General features: G+C 40.8%; 1 protein-coding gene across 1 annotated transcript; it reads left to right on the forward strand.

Moving 5' to 3' along the window:
- The first annotated feature begins 996 nt into the window (after window positions 1–996).
- Window positions 997–10,615, forward strand: LOC121903748 (sodium-coupled neutral amino acid transporter 2-like). Its single transcript, XM_042421091.1, has 5 exons — window positions 997–1,141; window positions 9,289–9,454; window positions 9,582–9,663; window positions 9,752–9,867; window positions 10,424–10,615. Exons 1-5 carry the CDS (start codon window positions 997–999, stop codon window positions 10,497–10,499), a joined length of 585 nt encoding a protein of 194 aa, XP_042277025.1. The 3' UTR covers window positions 10,500–10,615.
- The last annotated feature ends 609 nt before the right edge of the window (window positions 10,616–11,224 follow it).

Here is an 11,224-nt window from a genome sequence, read left to right on the forward strand (position 1 = left end):
TCAGAGATAACTGATTGGACTTTCAGGACTTGGTTTGTTATTTGAGTCTGGAGCGTCAGAGTGTCCCTGAACACATCGACAGGAAGCGTTTTCAAAATAGTCAAAAAAGACGAGAAAACCTAGAAACCAAAACAGAGAAGTTAAGTTAAGAAGCGAGTTTCAGCTGAGATTTGGAGGTTTGATTTGATAAACTGAAAAACTGATTTAGGGGTTTGTGTTGGAGCTCGTGGTGCATTCAGGAGCCTCAGAGTCGTGTTTTTTAAAGAGATGAATTTGCACTATATTATGTTCATCGTTGTTTTTGAGTTCTTGTTTCAGCTTCTGTAAAAAAGAAAGAGTTGTGTAATTATGAGCAGATTATTTTGTAATAAAGATGAAGTTTACAGGAAGTGAAGCTGTGTGTGTTTCATGTGTCTGTGAGGACGTTTTCTGCCAACAACTTTCTTCTTTTGTTCGTTTGGTTTCACTTCAGCTGACAGGGATTTCCAGGAATCTGTGATTGTGCTCTGACATCACTTCCTGTTTCAGTCATTCCTCCTCCGACTTCTCTAATTCTTCTCCTCTTCCTCTTTCTGTCCAAACGAACACAGCAGCCGAGGACGGACGACATTTAAAACATGATCAGATTATAAAATCTGTTTTTATTACAGATTAATAAGTAGTTAAATCTCTCAGACGTGCTTCTGTTTAGTTCACCTCATTTATTCCAGTGACGGATTAAATATTGAAAACACCTCAATCACACCCAGCAGCCTCCGAAATGATCCTAAAGTTAAAGTGACGCTTCTGCAAAACTCTCAAAAACACTGACTATTGTAACGTTCCTGCTGGAGGGATTCACTGCAGTGCTGTTGTGTTAAACTGCATTAGTTTCAGTTAAATGTACCTAATAAACTGTCAACTGTCAACAGTGCAGCTGCTGTATGTTGCACAACTTTACACACATATAACAGTGTAATATTTCCTGTTGAATCTGAGGACGGCCTGATTCTTCACATGTTTATTTTTTTAGAGACATTTGCCTTCAGAACATCAGCAACACACAGGACTTCTGTTCGGTCTGGCTGCGTCAGATGTTACAGCACGTCTGGTTATCTTCATCACTTCATCGGTAATGTTCCCACCGTCCTGGCACCAGCAGGTCAGAATCAATGTCAGTGTTTTAAATCATATTTAAAAACCAGAGTAACACAAAGTACAGAGTGTCTGACTCACACAGGGGGGTCCGGGGGGCTTTCTTTCCCATTTACAGCAGCTATATGTACTATATTTCAAAATACCTAAAAGTCTGATACAACTATTGCTTATTATTTAAGTCACATAACATAGCATGTAAACAGCATCACTAGTCTTGAAACCTGTTTTTGTTAAACGATGCTCGAGTTCACAGAATGAATGTTTAGCTGGCAAATCTGCTACATCTGAATCCATCCCATAATAATCTAGACTGCTCTAAATGTAAATCAAGGATCCCCAACGGTGCAAAGTAAATATCAGGCCAACAGAAGAACATTTACTCAGATTATAACTCACTCTCTCAACTGCCAGAAGAAAATATAAAACAAAAAAGAAATTAACATCTGAGTCTATTAAATCTGCTGCTGGCAGCTTCGCTCTCCTTCACACTTTTCCTCACTTCCTCCTCTTTCACTCCTCCTCCACTCTCTCTGTTCATGCAGCTCGACTCCTCATGGAAAACTTCCTGTCTGTTGTCCGTTAGCTCGTTAGCTAGCGAGCAAGCTTGCTTACTGAGGTAACATGACTCAATCAATCAATCAATCAATTTTTATTTATATAAACAAATATGACTGACACACACGAGACAACAACCCCCCATGACAGCGTGACGGCCGGCCAACAGATGGTTCAATAAGAAAAAACAAAACGTTTAACTTCTCCTCCATTAGGATTGGTTTTTAATAATTACATCACATTTTAAACCATATTTAGATTGTACTGTTTGATTACTGACCAGAAGCTTCTGACTTCCTATCAAACATTTCTCATAAAGCTTGTAATGCCATAAAAATGATGGAAAAAATGGTTTCAACTGTGCAAAGTGAAACATTAAAGGTTCTATATGTAAGAATCAGAAATTCCTTCTCGTTAGTGACGCTGGTGGCCGTTAAATGAGCTGCAGTCGACATCCTGCTGCTCACTTACACTTCTCATAATCACATAAAACATCTCTACAGTTGTGTTTTGCAGCGTGTTTCAGCAACGCATCTCTCACTCCCAGTCAGTCCCCCCACCCCTGCTGCACTTTGGCCACTGACCGGTGAGAGCCAATCAGCACCGCCCAACTCGCACAAATATGCGTTAATCAACCACCTGAATCACACCTGCGGCCGGGCAGCAACACGCTGCAGTTTTGTAGTGAAACGTGTGATGATTACGACCTTTAGACACCAACAGGAGAAACTAAAGGGGTAAACTGTCGCTCTGGAGCTTGTTTTCTGCTCCTCTGTTGAGGAAATAACGTTGTTTCAGCTGCGTGTGTGTTCGGGAGTGGACGACTTGTCATTGCGGGGTGTTTTGTGGTGAAGTGTGTAGTTGATGGTTGATGGAGGCAGCTAGCTGTCTCATTAGCCGCAGAGCTAATATCTGCAGGGTGTTTCGGTCGGATAGCACCGTTTTTTGTTGTGTTGTTGTGTCGTTATGCTGGTTGTTTGTTGACGTTAGCGGTGGAGAGGCGAGGATCCCGGGAGCGCTCCAAACGTCACTTCTGTCGGAGTTTCACGTAGAAATCAGTCCACAGGCTGCTACAGACAACCGAGACAGTCCAGGAAGGTCTCATTGTTTGTTATATTACTACCTAAAACATTAATACATGTAAATTGCTTCACAATTCTACATATAAAACCTTTAAGTATCAGCAGATAAAAATGGTGCAAACACAATGAGAATATTAGTATATTTTTATGTGCTAATGTTAATTAGTGTGATTAAAATAACTGGCTCATTACTTGACTGAGACTTGTTGCAGGTTGCACTTGTTACAGATTTAGTCATGAATGAATGAATGAATGAATGAATGGCCCACCTATGCAGCAGCTGTTTCTGACCAAATCTTCATCAGCCCAGTGCCAACTTTAATTTAAGACGAAGCAAAACACTTATTCTTTTATCTTTGCGGTGTTACAACGAACGCTACACAAGCTCAGTGCCAATTAACCTCATTCAGCTGCCACTGTAGCTAGCTAAACGTCTACCAACTTTACAATCGCTGAATTAACGTAGGACAAGCTGTAATTTCAGTTTTAGTGTTTTTGTAAAAATGATTTCTTGCACAGGTGGTCGCTGTCAAAGCAAAAATAGTCAATCATATGATATTCCATGCAAACTCCCGTTTCTCTCTGTCCTTTCTCATGTGGCAGCAAAACAAGTCAATTCAGTCTTGTTCTCTGTTTTTAAAAGATGCGCACTAGAAACACAAGTTGCACTAACGAAGACAAAAAAATTATTCAAAATCGATGTCTCACTACGTTAAGACAGTTTTCTTTATTTTAATTTTGACCGACTTTTTAAAAGAAAGTTATCAACTGCTCATGTAACAACCTCCTTTTTTATGCTGAGAAAGGTTTTGATTTTAAGCTTCACTCACTGACCTCATGAATCATTTTTTATAGCGCAGGGACTCGAGTGTGACTATAACATGGATGCAGTTGTAATAAAAACATCAGGTTTTTACATCATTATCTGATGCTTAATGAATAAATGATTCATTCTGTGAAGAGTGAAAACATAAAGACGCTATTAACAGCAGTGATGACGTCACCATGTACAAACAGCTCCTTGTGATGTCATTGTGTACAAACAGCTCCCTGTGATGTCATCATGTACAAACAGCTCCTTGTGATGTCATCGTGTGGTCTAAACACTCAGAGGTTTGACCTGATGAAATGATCCAGGATCAGGACGATGATGACTGACTGTTTTTGATGACGAGTGTCCATGAATGTAAAAAAAGAGATTCTGTGATCCTGTAAAAACGTCTCTGATTGGTGGATTCAAATCACAGGTGTCAGGGGGCGAGGCCACCGAACGAAAACGAGAAGTGAGAAAGAAACAAGTTTCTCCTCAGAAAACACAAAGCAGACAAAACCACAGACACAGAGAGAGTCACGTCAGTATTATTTATATAGCAGCAAATCACAACAGAAGTTATCTCTAATAATAATAGTGGTAGTGATGGACGTCAGGCAGGACCACAGCGGCAGCAAACATGTATCCACAGACACCTGCAAGACAAGAGAGACAAGAATACAATAAACTGCAGGGAAGAAGTCAAGTTAGTAACATACATTAATGGTACATGAATGCATACAGATGGAGAGGAGGAGGAGGAGAGAGGTGTAATGAGGTGTAACAGTGTGTAATGGATGCAGTGTGTGTGTTATCAGTGTGTAATGGATGCAGTGTGTGTGTGTTATCAGTGTGTAATGGATGCAGTGTGTGTGTTATCAGTGTGTAATGGATGCAGTGTGTGTTAACAGTGTGTAATGGATACAGTGTGTGTGTGTTATCAGTGTGTAATGGATGCAGTGTGTGTTATCAGTGTGTAATGGATGCAGTGTGTGTTAACAGTGTGTAATGGATGCAGTGTGTGTGTGTTATCAGTGTGTAATGGATGCAGTGTGTGTTATCAGTGTGTAATGGATACAGTGTGTGTTAACAGTGTGTAATGGATGCAGTGTGTGTGTGTTATCAGTGTGTAATGGATGCAGTGTGTGTGTTATCAGTGTGTAATGGATGCAGTATGTGTGTGTTATCAGTGTGTAATGGATGCAGTGTGTGTGTTATCAGTGTGTAATGGATGCAGTGTGTGTGTTATCAGTGTGTAATGGATGCAGTGTGTGTGTGTTATCAGTGTGTAATGGATGCAGTGTGTGTGTTATCAGTGTGTAATGGATGCAGTGTGTGTTAACAGTGTGTAATGGATACAGTGTGTGTGTTATCAGTGTGTAATGGATGCAGTGTGTGTTATCAGTGTGTAATGGATGCAGTGTGTGTGTGTTATCAGTGTGTAATGGATGCAGTGTGTGTTAACAGTGTGTAATGGATACAGTGTGTGTGTTATCAGTGTGTAATGGATGCAGTGTGTGTTATCAGTGTGTAATGGATGCAGTGTGTGTGTTATCAGTGTGTAATGGATGCAGTGTGTGTTAACAGTGTGTAATGGATACAGTGTGTGTGTTATCAGTGTGTAATGGACGCAGTGTGTGTTATCAGTGTGTAATGGATGCAGTGTGTGTTAACAGTGTGTAATGGATGCAGTGTGTGTGTTATCAGTGTGTAATGGACACAGTGTGTGTGTTATCAGTGTGTAATGGATGCAGTGTGTGTTATCAGTGTGTAATGGATGCAGTGTGTGTTAACAGTGTGTAATGGATGCAGTGTGTGTGTGTTATCAGTGTGTAATGGATGCAGTGTGTGTGTTATCAGTGTGTAATGGATGCAGTGTGTGTGTTATCAGTGTGTAATGGATGCAGTGTGTGTGTGTTATCAGTGTGTAATGGATGCAGTGTGTGTGTTATCAGTGTGTAATGGATGCAGTGTGTGTTAACAGTGTGTAATGGATACAGTGTGTGTGTTATCAGTGTGTAATGGATGCAGTGTGTGTGTGTTATCAGTGTGTAATGGATGCAGTGTGTGTGTTATCAGTGTGTAATGGATGCAGTGTGTGTGTGTTATCAGTGTGTAATGGATGCAGTGTGTGTGTTATCAGTGTGTAATGGATGCAGTGTGTGTTAACAGTGTGTAATGGATACAGTGTGTGTGTTATCAGTGTGTAATGGACGCAGTGTGTGTTATCAGTGTGTAATGGATGCAGTGTGTGTTAACAGTGTGTAATGGATGCAGTGTGTGTGTTATCAGTGTGTAATGGACGCAGTGTGTGTGTTATCAGTGTGTAATGGATGCAGTGTGTGTGTTATCAGTGTGTAATGGACGCAGTGTGTGTTATCAGTGTGTAATGGATGCAGTGTGTGTGTTAACAGTGTGTAATGGATGCAGTGTGTGTGTGTTATCAGTGTGTAATGGATGCAGTGTGTGTGTGTGTTATCAGTGTGTAATGGATGCAGTGTGTGTTATCAGTGTGTAATGGATGCAGTGTGTGTGTTAACAGTGTGTAATGGATGCAGTGTGTGTGTTAACAGTGTGTAATGGATGCAGTGTGTGTGTTAACAGTGTGTAATGGATGCAGTGTGTGTGTGTTATCAGTGTGTAATGGATGCAGTGTGTGTGTGTTATCAGTGTGTAATGGATGCAGTGTGTGTGTGTTATCAGTGTGTAATGGATGCAGTGTGTGTGTTATCAGTGTGTAATGGATGCAGTATGTGTGTGTTATCAGTGTGTAATGGATGCAGTGTGTGTGTTATCAGTGTGTAATGGATGCAGTGTGTGTGTTATCAGTGTGTAATGGATGCAGTGTGTGTGTGTTATCAGTGTGTAATGGATGCAGTGTGTGTGTTATCAGTGTGTAATGGATGCAGTGTGTGTTAACAGTGTGTAATGGATACAGTGTGTGTGTTATCAGTGTGTAATGGATGCAGTGTGTGTTATCAGTGTGTAATGGATGCAGTGTGTGTGTTATCAGTGTGTAATGGATGCAGTGTGTGTTAACAGTGTGTAATGGATACAGTGTGTGTGTTATCAGTGTGTAATGGATGCAGTGTGTGTGTGTTATCAGTGTGTAATGGATGCAGTGTGTGTGTTATCAGTGTGTAATGGATGCAGTGTGTGTGTGTTATCAGTGTGTAATGGATGCAGTGTGTGTGTTATCAGTGTGTAATGGATGCAGTGTGTGTTAACAGTGTGTAATGGATACAGTGTGTGTGTTATCAGTGTGTAATGGACGCAGTGTGTGTTATCAGTGTGTAATGGATGCAGTGTGTGTTAACAGTGTGTAATGGATGCAGTGTGTGTGTTATCAGTGTGTAATGGACGCAGTGTGTGTGTTATCAGTGTGTAATGGATGCAGTGTGTGTGTTATCAGTGTGTAATGGACGCAGTGTGTGTTATCAGTGTGTAATGGATGCAGTGTGTGTGTTAACAGTGTGTAATGGATGCAGTGTGTGTGTGTTATCAGTGTGTAATGGATGCAGTGTGTGTGTGTGTTATCAGTGTGTAATGGATGCAGTGTGTGTTATCAGTGTGTAATGGATGCAGTGTGTGTGTTAACAGTGTGTAATGGATGCAGTGTGTGTGTTAACAGTGTGTAATGGATGCAGTGTGTGTGTTAACAGTGTGTAATGGATGCAGTGTGTGTGTGTTATCAGTGTGTAATGGATGCAGTGTGTGTGTGTTATCAGTGTGTAATGGATGCAGTGTGTGTGTGTTATCAGTGTGTAATGGATGCAGTGTGTGTGTTATCAGTGTGTAATGGATGCAGTATGTGTGTGTTATCAGTGTGTAATGGATGCAGTATGTGTGTGTTATCAGTGTGTAATGGATGCAGTGTGTGTGTTATCAGTGTGTAATGGATGCAGTATGTGTGTGTTATCAGTGTGTAATGGATGCAGTGTGTGTGTTATCAGTGTGTAATGGATGCAGTGTGTGTGTTATCAGTGTGTAATGGATGCAGTGTGTGTGTGTTATCAGTGTGTAATGGATGCAGTGTGTGTGTTATCAGTGTGTAATGGATGCAGTGTGTGTTAACAGTGTGTAATGGATACAGTGTGTGTGTTATCAGTGTGTAATGGATGCAGTGTGTGTTATCAGTGTGTAATGGATGCAGTGTGTGTGTGTTATCAGTGTGTAATGGATGCAGTGTGTGTTAACAGTGTGTAATGGATACAGTGTGTGTGTTATCAGTGTGTAATGGATGCAGTGTGTGTTATCAGTGTGTAATGGATGCAGTGTGTGTGTTATCAGTGTGTAATGGATGCAGTGTGTGTTAACAGTGTGTAATGGATACAGTGTGTGTGTTATCAGTGTGTAATGGACGCAGTGTGTGTTATCAGTGTGTAATGGATGCAGTGTGTGTTAACAGTGTGTAATGGATGCAGTGTGTGTGTTATCAGTGTGTAATGGACGCAGTGTGTGTGTTATCAGTGTGTAATGGATGCAGTGTGTGTGTTATCAGTGTGTAATGGACGCAGTGTGTGTTATCAGTGTGTAATGGATGCAGTGTGTGTGTTAACAGTGTGTAATGGATGCAGTGTGTGTGTGTTATCAGTGTGTAATGGATGCAGTGTGTGTGTGTTATCAGTGTGTAATGGATGCAGTGTGTGTGTGTTATCAGTGTGTAATGGATGCAGTGTGTGTGTTATCAGTGTGTAATGGATGCAGTGTGTGTGTGTTATCAGTGTGTAATGGATGCAGTGTGTGTGTTATCAGTGTGTAATGGATGCAGTGTGTGTGTTATCAGTGTGTAATGGATGCAGTGTGTGTGTTATCAGTGTGTAATGGATGCAGTGTGTGTGTGTGTTATCAGTGTGTAATGGATGCAGTGTGTGTGTTATCAGTGTGTAATGGATGCAGTGTGTGTGTTATCAGTGTGTAATGGATGCAGTGTGTGTGTTATCAGTGTGTAATGGATGCAGTGTGTGTGTTAACAGTGTGTAATGGATGCAGTGTGTGTGTTATCAGTGTGTAATGGATGCAGTGTGTGTGTTATCAGTGTGTAATGGATGCAGTGTGTCTGTGTTAACAGTGTGTAATGGATGCAGTGTGTGTGTTAACAGTGTGTAATGGATGCAGTGTGTGTGTTATCATATACATTCTTAAGCTGGCAGCGCCGTGTCACTGACTCATCAGCACAGCTGATGGCTTTTCAGGTTATTAAGTACCTTTGACATAAAGAACAAAAAAATGTTTTTCTATATACATTTTAGCTCATTTTATACATTTCTTAATTAAACTGTGTTGGAAATCTAATACACACACAAACGAACACAAACACAAATAATAATAACTTTCAGGGGTATAACAGGTGCTGATGGGACTATTTATAGAGACTGAAATGCATACTGCCATTAACAGAACAGTTGTTGAAACAGCTGTCCATAAAGTCCATGCTGGTTCTTTGCCGTTTAGCAGGTGATGCTGTAGCGCTGTTTGAAGCGCCGTGTCCTGATGTTTCCACGCTTGGCACACAGCATATTGCTCCACCGTTTTCTGTTATCCAGAGAAGGTGCCCAGCAGCTGTGGAGGGAACTCTCTGGCTTGTGTCCACTAACAGACATGATTTCCCTCGCTTCCAGTCCGCCCTTGGCCAGTTTCTGGATGGTAGTACCACTGATGCTGTGATTTGTGTAAATCACTGATGTGCCTGTCTCTTTACAGATACGTGTGAGCATAGAACCCAGGTAATTTACACCCATTGGCTCAAAAGAGTACCACACACTGCCGAAACCGAGATGAAACGTTTGAACATCTCTCATAAGGACGACAGCAGCACCAACAGCAATGAATACCCCGACCCTAACCCCAAGCAGGTTCCACTGAACGGGTGAGGCTGGCTTCAAAATATGACTGAACACACAAAAATATTTTAAAAATTAACCATTTTCTGAAGGAAAAATTTCACATCCACAAACTCAAATAAATTTCTCTCAATCTTTTATTTTCTTTTAAAGCCAATACTCTGATATAGATGCCAAGCGTCAACACTTCCTCTCTGAACACAACCTGGGCAAGAAGAAGTGTGAGACTGAATATGTAAGAGCTTGTCTTGTCCTCCAACACATTTATATTAACAGTTGTAACAGTTTTTTTAATTCCCTAACCGTGAATATCTTTGCCTCAGCACCAGGGCAGCGCTTCCTTTGGCATGTCTGTCTTCAACTTGGGCAACGCCATCATGGGCAGTGGAATCCTGGGTCTGTCCTACGTCATGGCAAACACTGGCATCGCCCTATTTGTGTAAGTATTTATCTACTCTGGCCTACATAATTTATTGATTGGGTTATTTTCCCAACAAAAAACCTAAGTACCACTCCCTAGTTGCACCTTTCTAGTTAATGGACCAAATATGGCGTCACCCATGTCCCTTTTTGGACAACGATTGGCCTGAAGTCACATGACCATATATCCAGTCCATCTATGTAGACGCCCCATTGGCTGATATGTGTCTGGATGTATATGATTGGTTGTCTTTTATGACTTTTTAAACTTTTTTTTAAACCTTTTTTCATACCCAACTTACTTTATTTAAATGGTGTTTGTAATGTGTTTTATGATGACCCTGATGACGGCCACAAGCCGAAACGCGTCGGTCAACTAATAAAGTTGTTCTTAATACAACTGTTGCTGGAGTTCTCGTCTCTCGAGACTTCTTTCCCTTCTCCGGGCAAGTTGTGCCAGAGACCCTCACTCTGCATCTACAACTCAGCCCCTCACCAGATATCACACATCACTGTTTTTGTGGCTTTTTTAAAAGGTTAAATTAAACTAACTGCAATTGTTTTTGTCTTTTCAGCCATCTCAAGCTACCTATACATGGTCAAGTACGAGCTGCCCGTCGTCATTCAAGCCTTCATGGGAGCCAGCAATGAGACATGTTTTAGCTTCTGACCCTATATATGATATGGCTGATTGATTTGACTGTTTTTAAAGGTAACCTGTTTTTCTTGCAAACAAACACAGTTATGTTTGCATTCAGTGTTAAGGAACAAAAGGCATTGTGGGTTTTAATAAATGCCTCCTCGTTCTCTCGGACAATACCAACAAAACGTGGACCTGTCGTGTCTAATTGATGGATTGCAGTTGGAGAAACACTTTAGATGAAAAACTACTCTTAGATGATAAAAAATCAGAAGTCAGAGGTCCGAGCAGCACAGTGTTCTTTAATGCCGGCAAAAAAGGAGAGCAAACAGTGAATACATGATGTACCGGGTCGCTCTGAGGGTTCTGGTCTCGAGGTGTAGGTTTTTATACCCTTGGGTCTGCATATGTCACACCTATTATCCATCCTCTTCATCTTTAGCCAATTACACCATTATAATTTATCTTCGTCACTCGTTGTTGGTCAAACTCTTCAAGAACTGGATATTCATTAGCATATTCAGTTTTATCTAGTTATGTCCCTTTTTATACATATATATAACTGTTGGGGATCATTTTACACCATTATTGCCAAGTTATCCCCTGGCCTTATTTTTTTATGAGTCATTCTTGCAATTTTACACCCTTATTTCTTGATCTCCTCCAGAGTGTATTTTTAAAAAAGGTGAAGACTTTAATGCAAACCCAAGCAAAGAAACATACTCAAAGTTATCCA

The sequence above is a fragment of the Thunnus maccoyii genome, chromosome 9 (genome assembly GCF_910596095.1).
Source record: "Thunnus maccoyii chromosome 9, fThuMac1.1, whole genome shotgun sequence".
NCBI lineage: Eukaryota > Metazoa > Chordata > Actinopteri > Scombriformes > Scombridae > Thunnus > Thunnus maccoyii.

Excerpts from the sequence above, each read along its gene's own strand:
- LOC121903748 (XM_042421091.1), top strand. The coding sequence starts at position 997 with ATGTTTATTTTTTTAGAGACATTTGCCTTCAGAACATCAGCAACACAC. Across the intron at positions 1,142-9,288 it reads CACCGTCCTGGCACCAGCAG|ATACGTGTGAGCATAGAACC; the intron begins GTCAGAATCAAT and ends GTCTCTTTACAG. Across the intron at positions 9,664-9,751 it reads AGAAGTGTGAGACTGAATAT|CACCAGGGCAGCGCTTCCTT; the intron begins GTAAGAGCTTGT and ends TCTTTGCCTCAG.